A 16,848-nucleotide genomic window follows, 5' to 3' on the forward strand; every position below is an offset into this window, starting at 1 on the left:
ATGCTACAGTAAAATATAAACAAAATTTGTTCAGAGACATCGATAATGGGACAATTATAAAGTACTAATTTTAATTAGAGTCTCCGCTTTCGAATATTAATTGGAATTTCAAGCTTTCTAAGTCGAGATACATATCCCTTTTTATGTGCCTAATTACTGCTTTGAATTCATACTGATTGTCAAATGATACTATTGCAATGAGCCTGTCTCTATAGTCTTCTGTAAGTCCAACAATAAAAATAATAATTTATCTTCAAGAAAGATAGAGTACGTTTCTGCGGAGGTATTTTCGATGTTGGGGCTTCCGTAGGAAAAGAGTGTTAAATCAAATTTGTGCAGTTGTCTAACTTCATCTGAATCGTGCAAATAAGTTAATGTTTTGAATAGCAATGGCATTAGAAAAAAGAAACATTTAAAAGATAAACAATTTTTGTTTTTTTAAGGAACTAATTGGAAAAGCTGTCTACACTCCTGTCACCATGTAATATACCTTTGTCCGGTTATATTATTGTGTTAAATTTGTTGAAGTAATGTTTCTCGCTAATTTAATTAACTACTTAATAGCATAGCTTTTGTCGCTTAAATTATTCATTTCGCATAACTAATTGTTCAGGGCCTGAGCGGTTTCAATATTGCTTCGGAGCAGGGCCGACAGCTATAAGTTTTGTCACTAGAGAAAAAGATTCCAATCTAAGACTGAATTACTTGTCTACTGATTTTCAACTTGACAATCTTGGTTTTGTAGCTTAGATTATTACTTTTTAAGACCTGAGGGCCGTATTTACATTTGAGTAATCACTTATACAAATACATCAAGATTAGCTCAAGATAAATAAAACTTCTGGCGCGTGCTGACACTTGCCAGGCAAATAAGATGAACATAGTAAAGTGTACATTGTAATTATAAGTACAGGCTAGCATTGTCACAAATTCCTCTATTATGGGTAAATCAAATAACAAAAAGATAATTAAATGGTTTTTAAGACAAATATAATTGAGAAAGTTTACAGGATGTTAATAAAGTAAATATACATTTTCTCATCTTAATAAGGCAGAAAAATGAAGTCTATATATGGCCTTGAGATTATAGCAAATATAGCACTAAATAAGGCGATCAGTAAAATTGGGGAAAAGATATATCGATTACTATATAAAACGTACTTTAGGACGTTACAGTAGGTGTCGTTCAATTCCGTGGTAGTTTTTTCCGTCTGTTCTTGTGTTTGTGATGTTTTTGTGTTCGTGGTTTTGTGCGTTTGGTCTTTGGTGTTTTGTTTCTGTGCACAATGTGTAAATTTATTGCGTGCTTTCTGTTTTTGTTTTTGTTTTGTGGACAAATTGTACTTTTTCATCTCTTTTTGTTTTTCCGTTAAATTTGATTCAGGTTTGGAGGAACAACATGTCAGTTTTTTTGTCAGTTCTATTATGAGAACATTGCGTGTTTTTTATTTTGTGGGCACATTTTTTTTTAACTTTTTCTGTTTTTTTTAATTTTTTTGGGACAAATAGTGTCCATTTTTGGTGTGTTTTTTTATTTATGTTGGTTTTCTGGTCACATTATGTCTGTCTTTTACATGGTTTTTTTGTTTTTTTTCGGAACACAGTTTCCCCCTTTTTGCCAGTTTCGGGTTTTTCAATTTCTCGGTGTTATAGAAACCTTAATCGCCAAAAAAACCTCTTTGCCAAGGATCTTTCTTCGAGAGGGAACCCCGAAAAATCAGGAAATCAGAAATTCAAGAAATAAGAAGAAATTTTTCGAAACAGATTCCTGAAGCCTTAGATTAATGCAACAATTTGTGTATATTCAGAAATTGCCACCTTTGCTAATTTTTTCGATGAGTAAATATACAGAATTGGGTCCAATAGCAGAAAACTGAGTTTAAAATTAGAACACCCGACAGATAGCCGGAATAGAGCCGCCGTTTCCATAACCACGATAGGGATTGAAAGAAGAGAAAAAGAAAATGATTTTTGTAGGAAAACCATTTAAAGTGCAAACTATTTTTATGTCATTTCGTAGTTGCCCATACTCCTGTTTCATAGTGAGACGATACAGGAGCTAATACTAACACCAATAAGCATTAGAGATGGTATCTAAGACCTAAAGTGACGGGCATCAAAAACTGGGCTTTGTGGGATTATCTTGTTTCCATTTCTGATCTCGTTTTTTGATATTGACTCTGTTCATTTTCAATTGCTTTGCTGGTCAACAGCTGTCTAAAAGCACTTGGAGCTGAATGAGACAAGGGTAAAACTAGCCCAAAAAGTCGAAGATTTCACGCAAGATGTTGAACAAGCTGTGAACTAAGATAAAGCGAAAAATTTTAGTTCGTCGAAGTAAAAAACTAAAATCCATAGCAGGACAAGTCCTGACGTACAATTCAAAGAATTTTCAATGACTTGACAAAAAATTGGACAAAAAACGGACTATGAGTGAAATCGAAAAACAATTTTTAAATAATCAGATCAAAAAAATTAAAAAAAAACAGAAAATTAACGCCAAAATGCCGCATGTGAACAAAAAACCACTAGAAAGAAATGGAAATTTGGTTCAAACAAAAAAACTAGACCTAGAATGAAAAATGAATGGATTGCGAAAACCACTTAAAAAATCCGATCCAAAAAAGGAAAAAACAGTAAAAATCAAAGTGAAATTGCCGCATGTGAACAAAAACCACTAGCGAAAAAGTGAATTTTTGTTCAAACTCCGTTATCTCACTCTTGTTTAAAAATAGAGCGAAAAGTTTCACGCCACACAACCACTCGATTTTTCACTCCAATTCCTGTTTCGGCGTTCCCAAAATCACTGCTCCAATTTGACTTCAAAAATCATGAAAATGAGCCAACATCTTAAAAAGAAGACAGCGCCCCAATACAACTCAAATTCCTTGAAATGTAAAAAATAGGAGCGCCATAATAGCCGGCTGAGAAGCTGAGGCGGCTACTAAAAAGCTATCATGTAAGATTCTTGTCAGAAAAGGCGTATCTTGTAAGAATCTTGAACAGAAAAGTTTATCTTGTAAAAATTTTGAAAAAAATGACTTGTAAGCTTCTTGGCAGAAATTTAGGATTCCTGCAAGAAGTTTATCTTCCAAGATTTTGGAAGAAATGATGAACATTTGATTCTTGAGCCTTGCTTTTACTTGAATAAGCTGAAATATCGCGGCCTGGGCTGGGGTTATTATCATGAACTGTGGTTCTGCTGATATTTAAGTCGACATATGAATCACATGAAAGGAAAAAAAAACATACCCACGAAAGGTCCAGTTTTTCGGTTATTCAATTTTCAGTATCTTCTAATGACAATTTCATACAGATCACAGCTAGGAACCACATCAGTGTAATAATGTGACGCTCATAAGATTGCCAAAATGTTCTACTTTTTGACCAAAAAATTACTCAAAAAATCAAATCGGATCATTTCATTGGCATGCAAGTGAAAATTTTCAACTGATCACAGTCAAGTACCCTAAGCGCTATAAACATAAGCTAAGGAATCGCAGGGTCCTCGGAATTTGATATAATGTGACGGCAGCCGAACAAGTAACCAGCTTACCCTCGCATTATTTCAAAATTACCCTATCTGGTAGTTCATTGACCTTTATCTAACTTTTAAATTTGCATTTACGTCAACATAATTGTTATTGAATTTTCTAATTTGGGTCAACCTAGTATTAATACCTTGACTTACCAGTTGAGTTCATTCGATTTAAGAGTAAATTTTAAAATCTTTTCACTCTGTCCTTTTTTCTGGTTAATTTTTATTTGTAAACAAAGTCTCACCTAAAGATGACAGAGAACCTCTCGTCCGGTGCTTTCAATTCGAACATACAACTGTTGCCAAACCCATCCAAGTTCTCAGCTCCTCCGAAAAACTCTGGCGATGGTCTTCCCAAGATTGCCCAAGCAAGTGGGACCATTTTGATGTCCCCGGAAGGCGCGGGCTTAGAAATTGGACGTCTATTGTCTAATTGCCAGCCTACTCCATCTAGTTGGAAGTTTTTCTTAAAGTAGGGTGTAATTTCTTTCAAGTAGCGCACTAAAAACAGATCGTAAATAATAAGTGTAATGACTGATGTGCTATACAGGTCAACATAAAAGCAAAACCCAACTATTTCTAAAATAAAGCCCAATACAAGACAACCCACAACATGAAAGAAAAGAACTTTTAACTGATTCAATAATAAAATTTGGCTAATATTATGGTAAACAGCGATCTACTTCTTCAAATTTTGCCTCAACAAATTCATCAAGAATGATAACTTGAAACAAATATTCAGACGCAACGGAAACTTGTAAATCTCAAAAAATTTCATAGTGAACATAAAAACTCAAACAGAAATGCCCAAGCATTACAGCTCTGCCACGATTGCGAGATTGTTATTGTTCAGAACTCATACAAAGAGGTATTGAACAGAAGCCTGTCGTTTAGTTCTGTCCGCTTCCTCGAGATATTGACCAGCAAAACTGAGAGTGGATAAAATTAAAAGACAGAAACCGACTAACGTCAGATGAATTACTCTCGAACGAGAGGTGGGGCAATATAATTCAAAGGGAGGTGTAGCTCAAAAATATTTTATGTGCGCAAAAAATTCCTCCTCCAGAATGCCAGTCCAACATTTTAACCACCATGCTACAAAGGCGTTGATTCTTGTTCGCTCACAATAACTCTCAAGTTAGCATAACAAACTTTATTCCAGAAAGAGCAACTTAGATCACTCAAAAACGAAGAATTCAAGAGTGAAAAAGTCACTCAGCAAGTCAAAAATGTTCCAGAATAAAAAAACGGCAGAGAAAAAATTTTGCATAAAGAGGACACAAATATTTACAATAATTGCTTCGAAGTTCGTTCGGGAGCAATTCAAAGCTTTTCGATGTCAATTTTGAGACATCAAATTGGGAAATCCGGAACTTAACATAAAATCTGTAGCAGAATTTCACGGAAACTTCCATCGATGACAGGGAACAGTTTTTATTAACCGACCACTAGATAAAAAAACGAATATCAATCAACTTTTTGTCAGGATTTCCGAAAAATTTCCGAAAACCTTTTCTTTGACCTAGGTTATAATCAGCCAATTATCGCCTATAAAAATTTCAACAGGAAAACTAGAACCATGGGGAGAATCAGCTGTGCAAAAAGTGCCAATGACTGGCCAATCGTAATTACGGCAGCCAATTCAGCCTCTAGAACGAACGGATTTAAAGCGGTTGAATATTCATTTGCATGAACAAGACCTTTTGAACTTGGCTCTAACAATTTGTCAGCAGATTGACAACCGCGACAGTTTTTAGCGTCAACAAAAAATAGTTTTAAAAAAGTCAAAATCTTTAGGATAAAATGTTGTGATGGCCTGCATTAGTGATATCGTTTTTATCATTTTCAGCAAAAAAAATGAACGTATATTCTTTGACATTTGGATGGCAGTTTTTAGCAAAGATATCAAATCGCACCTTTAACTCCTTTTCGTTCCAAACTTTTAAAAGATTAGGGACATAAGAAATAGAGGACATTGGTTGCAGTTTGCTCATTTGCATCAATAATGGATGAATTGGTCACTAATATCCACAGATGGAAATTTTGCAATAACACAAAAACCAGCCAACATCTCGTCACTATTTTTAGTGGTTTTTCTCATCATTTATCTATATAGGCACCAACGTATCTAACTTCCGCGGACTGTTTTCCACAGGATCAGTATCAGTTAGACTAACTATTGACTTAACACATTTAATAATAATTCTTCAATAACTAGTCTTCTTAATAATTCTTCAATACCCAGTCTTAATAATTCTTCAATACCTAGTCTTCGAGCCACAATATGTTTGTTCTTATCTCCGATTTGTGTTTTAAAAACTGCAATTAGTGAGAAGACAGGAATTTGGACATCCAAAAGTTAAAAAGTCTCCTAATCTTACAAAATTTAACCCTTCATATATCAATCAGTAATTTTTAGATGTTGATTTCAATTCAATTCATTTCCAAGTCCTCCAACCAAATCTAGTAACCTTCCCGCATTGATTAAGTTGCCTAATACCAAATGCGTAACAAGCGTAGTTGTCTTTCTGCCGTTTGCAGCATTTCCTTTCTGCATTTTTGCGTTAAAAAATTTATCTACATTTTAAACATAGCTGCCAGATTGCGACAAAATAGCCGCCATAGCTTCGTAGATCTGCAGTCTCAAAAAGATTAAAAAAAGACAATATAAAAAACAAAATAAGTCTTTTCATTGAGGGCTGAGATGTTAAATTTTGATTAAGAATCTGTATAACTTATTGCTGTTTCTATTAGCTGCTCTTAAATACCCTTCATTTAGAGTGACATACACTCACTTGACCTTATCTCTTTGAATTTAAGTAAAGAAAAGTCAATTGAGGAAGTCATTTGTGAGAGTGCTGTACGTCACGTGTGACCAAAAACTTAATCACGCGAATGAACAAAAAAGTTCGCTAAAAATAAGAGTGAAAAATGACTTCACTCACGCAATTGAGTTCAAATTGCATGCACGAACGAACAAAAAGCAGATTTGAAGTGATTGTGACATTAGGTCGTAACAAAAATCTTGACGAAATAAAAAAACATAGCAGGACAAGTCCTGACGTACAATTCAACGAATTTTCACTAAACAAAAAACTAGACCTAGAACGGACTGAGTCAATCCGAAAAACCCCTTAGAAAAAGATCCGATCCAAAAAATGGCAAAAAAAGTGAGAATGCCGCATGTGAACAAAAAACCACGAGCGAGAAAGCGAATTTTTGTTCAAACACCGTTTTCTCACTCCACTTTGCCATTAAAGCGAAATAACTTCACGCGGCAAAACCACTCTTTCGCTCCACTGTTTCGGAGTGATCAAACTTCAATTTGACTCCAAAAATCAAGAAAATGTGTGAAAAGATCTTAAAAAAGACAGCGCTAAATACAATTCAAAATCTTTGAATTATAAAAAACCAAGAGAAGGCCAATAATAGCCTCAGCTATAGCTTCGCGGCTATTAAAAAAACTATCCGACATGAAAGTCACTTACTCGAATGCGAAAAGTGACTTGAATTCGAGTCGTCATTCATTGGCGAAAAGAGAAACCTTCTCAACTGTTTTCCTATATGCTTTTCTAATAATTTTGTTGTTGATAATCTTTGCAGATTTCACCCCATTATATAGAAAATTAATAAGTAAGCTAATCCTCTGGTTCCCGGAACCTTTGTTGAAAATAACCTTTTTCTCAAGTTTTGTCGACTCACCGCTTGGAGTGGGGCCAATAAGTGTATCCAGATAAAATGTCTGCACCCAAAAGACAAAAATACTATCTTCAGAAATCTTTAATTCAGCGTGGCACTCTCTCAAAAAATATTAGGCATCTTTTCAACAATTGCACCCCCCCTTGCTACCTAGTAGAGAATCCCCCTTCTGTGCTACGCTTTACTACAATATTACTTGGCCTATAGTTTAGATAGCCGAATAATAGTTTAAGCGCAATTGCGGACCGCTGTTTACGGCTATGCTTCTCATGCGCTGTGGGATGTAATCCAGAATTCGCCGATCGGTTATCGCTGCGAAGCCGCGACGCGCACCCACCCACCAGCCAGCTGGAAATTCTTTTCGCTTTGTATTCCAATTCGACTAATTAATGTATCATGTCGCTTTATATTCTATTCATTAACTCTGTTTTCATTAACATAGTATGCGCATACGTGGAAAAAGTTATTAGCCGTCTCTGATTGGTTAATAAATCGCTCGCTTAAATTCTATTCAAGAATAGTCCCTATTTGCAAAGGGGGGGCAATTGTTGAAAAGATCCAATTTCAGTTAAATCTTTTGTTTTCGCAATTCTTCCTCAAACAATTGCTGAACTAAGTAAATTGATAATGCAGCTAGTTTTTGGGTGCTAAAGAGTTTCAAAATAAAGAGGAGGAAAAGTCAATTATTTTTTTGAAAAGAAACTTAAAAATGCAACCAAAGAGCAGATGTTTTCCGGATAGCGTCCGCAGATCTAACAGATACACGGATAGAAGTCCGAATTACAATCTAGCAACTTTTGTGTGAACAAACAATGATTTGCTCAATTTACCACAATTGCCATTAATATCAGTACAGCCAAAAATATGGGAATTACAACCCTACCGTGAACAAAATCTTCAAATTAATAAGATCAAGTTAAACATTTTATTCAAATTTCAGTATATGTCGTCTAAGCAATTATGATGAGACGACTAATACGAACACAGACCAATATGATTAGCGCATAATCTTCAACAGGAGAAAATTCTCTGAAAAGGATAATTTAATTGCAGTTAGTTACGACCTTACCTACGAGTTCAACCTCCTTGCCCGCCCGTTTCAAAGCACGAACAGCCTCGTCGTGAGTTGCGTTTCTAAGGTCTTCGTTATTCACAGACAGAATTGCGTCTCCAACGTAGAGAGCGTTTGTTTTGTCAGCAGCGAGTCCCTTGAATATCTTGCTGATGAGGATGGGCATGTTGTTCTCTTTGCCCCCCTTGATTGAAATGCCCAGACCCCCCACCTCTTCTTTTACCACTTTCACATACCTAACATTACAGAATATGTACGGAATGGAAAATTAAACGAGCGGAATGAGACTCGAACTGAGACTTGAAATAATGGAAAAATACTGGATATTTTCTTCAAACTACGTTTTCACTACAGGAAAGCATTACTCGGAGTATATTTTTTAAAGTAGAGCCAAAATATTTCAAATAGCCGGAACAATTTTAAATATAGTCACATCACCTTCACACGTGAAATAGTATTCCTTATTCATTGCAGTGTTTAAACATTACAGACAATAAATCACATCACTCGAAAATAATCCGATCAGTTCTGTAATTGAAAGCAGATTCATGTGGGCAACAACGTACCGTTTCTGGTTGGACACGGCATCGGGTGTGTTCTCATCAGGGGTGGGGTAAGATGCCACCAAGTTGTCAGATGGTCCGCCGGGCACATTTGAGTCCACCCCTCCTCCACCTGGTGGTTGTTCCACTTCCGCCTGGACTGTGAGTGACTCCTCATTAAGGCGCACTTCCACTTTAATCCATTGCTCACGAAGGAATATTTCCAGTTGACCTGAAAAACGTCACAACTAAGGTTCAATTCTCTTCCTATCAAGACCGTAAAATGTAAAATCACGAGTTAAAAAATTTTTAGAGGGCTCATCAAACAACGTACACAAATTAATCAAAATTGCTTGCGTTATTTTGGTCATCTGCTTTAGTCATTGAGAGTGAGGTCAAGTCATTTATGATCGAAAAAAAAACATGCAATTTAGCAGACAACTCACTTCAACTTGGCTTATGATATGACGTCACGCACATACAAGCAGCAGTAAAAGACCCGATGTAAGTGAATACGTGAACAAAACGGTTCTTTAGATGCCTGCTACGCGAAAAAATGTAAAAAAACCGCCAGTCGTCGAAACAAACACAGCAGGGCTTCCATTGACTAAAAACACCAGATCTACAAATGACTAGGAATGGATCTGGAAAACTTTTCAAAAATTTACAATCAACACCAGAAGTCAATTTGCCTCAACTTGATAAAAATTTTCTCAGTGTACTTAAGAATTAGAATACAATTTCACACCACAAATCCTTTCACTTTTTCGCTCCATTTATTATTTCGACTTGACCAAATTACCAGTCCAAAGTGCCTTCAAAAATCAGCAAAATGTACGGATAGATATTTGAAAACAATAGCAGTACCAGTCCTGAATTACAATCAAAAATAAAATTTTTTGTTCTTACCTTTTTTCACTTCCTTCAAAACTAGAGTATTTTTGAGCCAATGATGGCTCGCCTGAAATTTTAAGAACATTTTAAAATTCTAAATTGTATTGCATAAAATTATTCGATTTTGCGTAATTATTTCACACGAGAGACTTCTATTTTCTTTGATTTCTTCATTTCATTAGTTGCTCTATCAGATACTAGTTTTTCCGAAGACCAATTTTTGGAAAAGTCGAGGAATATTTCCAGTTGACTTGAAACACGTCACAACGAAGGTTCAATTCTCTTCCTGCTAAGACCGTAAAATGTAAAATTGCGACTTAAAAACTTTTTAGACGGCTCATCAAACTACGTACCCAATATACTAAAAATGCTTGCTCTATTTTGATCGTCCGCTTTATCATTAACAACCTTCAATATAGTTTTAACTAGTTTTATATATATATATATATATATATATATATATATATATATATATATATATATATATATTATATATATATATATAAAAATATATATATATATATATATATATATATAATATAAAACTAGTTTATTGACCTTGAAAGAGTTTGGGGTAACCTTAAATAACAGTCGAGTTTAAAAAGTCATCGAGGATGAGCTCAAGTCATTTATGATTGAAAAATATCACGCAATTTAGCAGACAACTCACTTCCACTTAGCTTAAGATATGACGTCACGCACATTAAAAGAGCATCGAAAGAGCCGATGTGAAGTGAATCAACCGGTGTAAAAAACCGTTTTTTATGTTTCCTACGCGAATAATATAAACTAAAACCACCACTCGTCGAAACACCACCAGGTCTTCCATTGACTAAAAAACAAGATCTACAAATGACTAGGAATAGATCTGGAAAACCTTTTAAAAAAGTGCCAATCATCAACAGAAGTTAATTTGCCTAAAATCAATAAAAATTTTCTCAGGGTACTTAAGAATTAGAATGATACAATTTCACACCACAAAACCTTTCACTTTTTTGCATGACTTATTATTTCGACGTGACCAAATCACCACTACAAAGAACGTGACTTCATAAATAATCAAAATAAATGGATAGATCTTTGATAAAAGTAGCAGGACCAGTCCTGAACTACAGTGCAAAATAATTTTTTAAACCTTTTTTCACTTCCTTTAAAATTTGAGTTTTTTGGAGCAATTATGGCTCGCCTAAAATTTTATGGACAATTTGATAGTCTAAATTGCATGAAAAAAGTTAAACGATTTTTCGTAATTATTTCATAAGAGAGACTGCTACTTTCTTTGGTTTCTTTGTTTGATTAGTTGCTTTATCGGATACTAGCTTTTCCGAAGACCAATTTTTGGCAAAAATTTATCTGAGTCACTTCCGACATCCTTCCGGCTGTATTTCCTGCCAAGTGGCTGAGCAATTGAATTGATCAAATGAACTTCATCAACACTTCAGGTAATTTTTTTAGCTCTTAGGCTGTTTTTGTTCTCACAACTGCGTTATAGTTGAATACCGTAGGTACGTAATTTTATTTTAGATTGTTTAGATTCTAATTCAGAACTCCTCCTGCTAAGTTTCATCTTTCCCGTTTTCGAAAGATTGTGCATAGAATTTTCTTTTAATTCTGATCTATGAAAAGTTGTTTGGCAGAAAAAAAAGAATTACATTCAAAGTTAAGAGAAAATTTAAGGCCAGGACAAAGCACTAAAGCCACGTCACATCATTACCGCGCACTATTCAATTTTGCTTGAGTTTTCGTGTCTACAACGTCCAGTTTAAACAACTCATTTCTGTGCTTATATTTTAGTTTATAAACTCATTTACCATAAGTTTGAAGATTGAAAATCAACCAAATCGTAATTTGGTGCCATTCTTTGTTCCGACCCCTTAAGTGGGGGGAGAAACTATGCTCAAATGGGTTTTTTTAATCAGTCAATTTCGGCCGATCTATAGATTTATCACAGAGAGTTGTGAGTGGTATCATTAGAAAGCCCGTCCAGCGTAGAATTTGGAATTATAAAGATTTTTCGAATTTTCGCTTTTTTCAGGGAGTTAACAAGGTTTAAATTAAAGTTTTGTGAAAAATAGTCGAGTTTCCGTTGTTTTTGGTCACATTTTCCGGAATTTATGCCTACATTTTTGCCACTTTTGCTAAATTAGGTTGAAATTGTTTGAAAAAAATGTTGTTAGTTTGTTTTGTAAAGATAGAAGTGTCGATGAAAGTTTTCATGTAATTCTTGGCTCAATTTTTGCTACTTATTGTTTTTTTTCCAAAATCAGCCTTTTTTCATCGAAAATTGCAAGAAATAAGATTCTTTAGTAAACTTTGCTTAAAATTGCCGAATTAATCACCTAAGAAATGCTGACACAAATTGCTTCAACTCAAGACATGGCTAATTTACCTCCCTGCTCTGTTTGAAAGTTTTCTCGGGAAATTTTGCCGGTTTTAAGCTAATATATCTAGATATGTATACATAGCATCATTCCACTTTGATATATAAAATTTTGTCAAATCATCTATATCCATTAAACTGGGAACCATTGCATGCTCTTAATAAGCAAACAGTAAAAGCAAGTACAGTTTTGGTCTGACCGCGGAATTCTGAAATCCAGATCTAATCCGGATTGTAATCAATGGCTGACTTTATGATCATTACTGAACGGAACAATTTACATCAGGGCTCACTTTTGACAGGGCCAATTCGCTTCATAAACAAATGCCAGTTAATGTTTATAAATTTTTTAGTCGAAAGCTTTATATCGTTGTGACTTTTAAACTCCAATGTTTTCAAAATAAACAAGAGATTATAGAGGTTTGCCGCTAATTTTCACTTATTTTTTGTCACCTTGCAGCTTAACATCAGCAAAGACATAATGCATCTTCATCTTGAATAAACTTTCATCTCTACGGTGGCTTTACGCTTTAAGTACATGTTTTCTGGCTACAAAACTACTAGTTTCATTTGAAAAAAATGATTTTGGACATGTACCCATTTTTCATGTTTTGTTTCCTGGTTTTGTCAAATTATAAACTTTTCGATAGGGCACTCATCACTTCATTGGTGTCCAAAAAAGCAAAATTGAAATTATAATTTGTTAGGATATAGACTATGGTTTAAACGGCTTCGACACCGTTTCTAGAAAAACTTAATCAATTTTCATTTTAATTGCCTTTCTTCTGGTATAACAATTTGTGAAAAATAAGGGGTCCCAAGAGTATGGAATCTTATTATGATGGAATGTTTGAGCCTATATACTGATTTTAGTTGTTAGCTGATGGTTTTCATGATTTTAAAGAACATTTTCAGGAATTGCAGCTTGTTCTTTTTGCCAATTTGTTATCTGGTCTCATTAATCACAGGCCACACATTTTTGGGTGGACTAATTATGGTTTCAATGGCTTCGACACCGGTTTTTTGCAAAATTAAATTGTATTTTTTGTCTGTATTTGAATCTTTTTACACGTATGACAAATTCTACGTCACAGAAGGTCTCAGAGGTTTCCTTAAGGGATCAAACAAACACGTTTAGATATTTCAATATACAGCTTATAGATTTTCATGACTTCATTTTTTTTCAAAATCACACTTTTTAGCTTTGACTCTTTTGTTTTTTTTCGAAAACTTTTTGTTACCCGGTCTTAATAAATACAAGTCAGATATCACTTTTTTGGCATCGAAGGAAGCCGCATTTGAATGAAGCTAGTTTTTCTCCTGAATTTATGATTTTAATGCCTTCAACGCCGTTTTTTGCGAAAAAATGGTCTACTTTAGAGTTTCGCTTGTGGTTTCAGTGGCTTGTGGAGGAATAAAGCAACCTGTTTAATGACTTGAATTCATATCTCCTGGTTTTCATCACTTGGAGAAAAACGTTTTTCAAAAAACCTAAATATTTGTTAAACTTGCGTCATCTGTTCTTTGCCTTTTTTCATTAATTACCTATTTTTGTTGATTACAGGCCACATATCACATTAATGGCGTCCGAAAAAGTTGCAGTTGAACATACAAAAAGTTTTCAGCGAATTGATTACGGTAAAAATGGGTTTGACTTCGGTTTTTGACTTTTTTCTGTGACCTTTGTCTGTATTTGACGCTATTATTGTTAATGTACGACATTTTCCGATAAGTGACAGGTCTCAAGGTCTTCAATTGGAGGACTGGAGGACTAATTGAACCTGTTTAATAATTTAAACTCATTGCTGCTTGTTTCACTGACTTGAAAATAATTGCCTTTTTAAATTATTTTTTAACTCTGCCTGTTGTTCTTTTTAGTCTTTTTGTTTCATCAACATCAATATGGTTTTGGCAAAACTCTTTTTTCAAAATTTTTTAAATTTTGCCTCTATTTGACATCTTTTTGTAAACGTAGTACATATTCCAATCCAAAAGGTTCTCAATGATTTTTGTTAGGGAAATCAACCTAATTTTTTACATCAATTTATAGCTTATCATTATCCTAGCCTTTAAATTAATTGTTTTCGAAAAATACAAAACGTCGTTTTTAACTTTGCTCTGCTCCTGCCTACATGTTACCTTGTCTCATTAAAGAGTGGACACATCACTTTATTGGCGTTCAAAATACGCGCACCCAAAAATTTCTTATTCTTCAAGAGTAGTTTATGGTTTTAGCGGCTTTGACGCCGTTTTCTCCCATAATTGATTTGAAATTTATAATAATAACAGGTGCTAGTAAAAACAATGTCGTATCTTACGTATTTATAAACGATCGTACTACAAAGGTACTCAATAATTTCAAATCATATCTAAGTGTTTTCATTACTTTGCACAATTGCTTTCAAAAAATGAGCGTAATTTTTATGTTAGACGCTGTTTTTTGTCTACGTGTTACCGAGTCTCATTAGGGACTGGTACCAATCCTTTCCTAGTGAAGAACAACGAACTAGTAATTTTATTCAGCTTAGGTTTTATCTTCTGCTATTTGGAGAAGATCCTATCTTCTGACATTAGGAGCGTTTACTCTACAGATAGACATTAGGAGCGTTTTTTCTACAGATAGACATTAGAGTTTTAGACGTTATTAATGTTTATTGTTGTTATTTGATTTGGTTCGTCTAGTCTCGTATTCGTGAGAATGTCAAATCTCCTCGGCCTTCTAAAGAGGAATTTTTAGTCCACTGAGTGATTTGAGTTGGACGCAATTTTTTATTCATGCAATAGTTATTTTCAAAAATACTTGAATTTTTAAAAGTTTTCTATCCAATCCTTATTTGGTTATGTGCAAACGCACATTACCGAGCCTCCTTGTTCGATCAGTTTTTCAAAAAATAAAAAATATCAGCTACTGTTGTTTGAATTTTAGCTCCTAATGTAAACCCAGTTGAGATTAAAAGGACAAGTCTTTGACATTGGTTTTTAGATTGCCTTGCGAAGATGGAGGCCTTAAGAGCTGGCTCTATTCTCATTAAATTGATTTGAATGAAAAATTTTTGAAGACCCAAAAAAATTTTCTGTAAAATTTGTTTGCTTTTCATTTCATGTTCAAGTGTAGCAGGTTTTCCAACGCAATGTTTAGAATTTGACGTATATAATCAACTATTTTGCAATGATAACGCCTTTCATCTCTCCTTAAAAAGATATCAATGGGCTCGAATGAAACAAAATCGAGCTCGGGCAAATTCCTCTCCCCCAAATAAAATTCAAGGTTAGAGCAAAAACAATCAATCTAAATCTTAAAAGCAGAGGAAAGAGACAACAATTTATACAAAACTCACCTACGTGATAATACACTATCAAGGGCATTTCACTGTTATAAACACTAATCAAACCGCCAATGTAATTTAATCAAATTCAGTTATCCTTGATCGACTTAAACTCATTCGTTTATCTTCTTTCATCCAATGTTTACCACAACGACGGGAATAATGATGATGATAATTACACAGTTTATTCAACACACAAACCTGCTCTGCCTGCGTTGTTCTGTGAAAAGCCTCCCAAAGTCATGGCCTAATTGCAATTGTCATAAATTACCTGAAAGATCAAATAATAACGTGTTTGTCTGACGTGAATTTCGTCAATCCAGGTATCCGTGTACACGACCACCGTGCTCTCCGATAAAATTAGACAATAGAGATACTAATATGTCCATGTTAAAACGATTCAAATTGTTTTAGTTTGTCCTTAAATTTGTCAATCGAGAAACGCATTAAGTGTATTTTGGCTCAATTTATTTCTTTCATGCATTAATGAGGTTATCTTTACTTTGTCCCCAATCTCTTATCCTAGAACTTTAACTTTAAAACTGGAGCACTTGATCTGAGAACACATTCATCAGAAAATTGTATAAATCAAGGATGGTCCGTTGAATGATTTGAACAACTCAGACCGGAAATGCGATAAAATTAAATATTTTGATAAATTGGCAAACTTTCAGCAACTCTGGTAGGAGGAACGGTGTAAATTTTTTCAAAATAAGAAATATCAGGATTTTCAGAAAAGGTTTCCCAAAATTTTTCCCTCGCTTTTGGTGAAAATCAACTTTTGAATTGTGTAGAAAACATTGCCATACCTATACGGACAAAATAAAACAAGTGGTCAAATGGCTTGAAAAAAACAGTTAATGGCTTGAAAAGAAGTTATCTGTAAGAATTTTTCTGGACTTTTTACATTGGAAATGGTGATGCTCAATTTAAATCAGCTCATCAGATCTCAAGACGATAAGCACAACATGGAAACGGCTCATTTTCATTTAATGTGAATGTAAATGAGCTATGTTCAAAATTAGATATATCTTACGCACAAAGCAAAAATACTATTTTTGCCTTTGTGTACCATTTGTAATTAAGCATTTAAAGACAATCCTGGTAAAATAAAATGCACACCAAGATTGAAATATGCATGGATTGTAAAAACCACCAACAAAAAATCCACAGAAAAACAAAACAATACGAACTAAAACTAAATTGAGACATGTGAACACAACACCACTTGCAAGAAAGCAAATTTTTATTCAAACAACGTTTTCTCACTCTACTTTTAATTTAGAGAAAACACTTCGCGCCCACCAATTACATTTACTGTTTCGGCGAGACCGAAAGAATTACTTTAATTTGACTTCAGAAATCATTAGTGTGTGATCAGATAAAAAAAATTCTTG

General features: G+C 34.3%; 1 protein-coding gene across 2 annotated transcripts in view; it reads right to left on the reverse strand.

The window, feature by feature from the left end:
- Window positions 1–16,848, reverse strand: part of LOC142354305 (mitochondrial chaperone BCS1-like) — a 144,268-nt gene that overhangs the window by 37,069 nt on the left and 90,351 nt on the right. Inside the window, exons 2-5 of one of the 2 annotated variants that reach the window (XM_075406568.1) lie at window positions 15,653–15,723; window positions 8,876–9,083; window positions 8,307–8,545; window positions 3,784–4,039 (exon numbers count right to left, since the gene is read on the reverse strand). In XM_075406568.1, coding sequence (XP_075262683.1) covers window positions 3,784–4,039; window positions 8,307–8,545; window positions 8,876–9,083; window positions 15,653–15,695 — 746 coding nt within the window. In that variant the 5' untranslated portion in view covers window positions 15,696–15,723. Of the gene's footprint in view, window positions 1–3,783; window positions 4,040–8,306; window positions 8,546–8,875; window positions 9,084–15,463; window positions 15,607–15,652; window positions 15,724–16,848 lie in introns of those variants that run through there. The other variant, XM_075406569.1, reaches the window with a different exon arrangement.

Source organism: Convolutriloba macropyga, chromosome 15 (assembly GCF_964194025.1).
Source record: "Convolutriloba macropyga chromosome 15, txConMacr16.3, whole genome shotgun sequence".
Classification (NCBI taxonomy): domain Eukaryota; kingdom Metazoa; phylum Xenacoelomorpha; order Acoela; family Convolutidae; genus Convolutriloba; species Convolutriloba macropyga.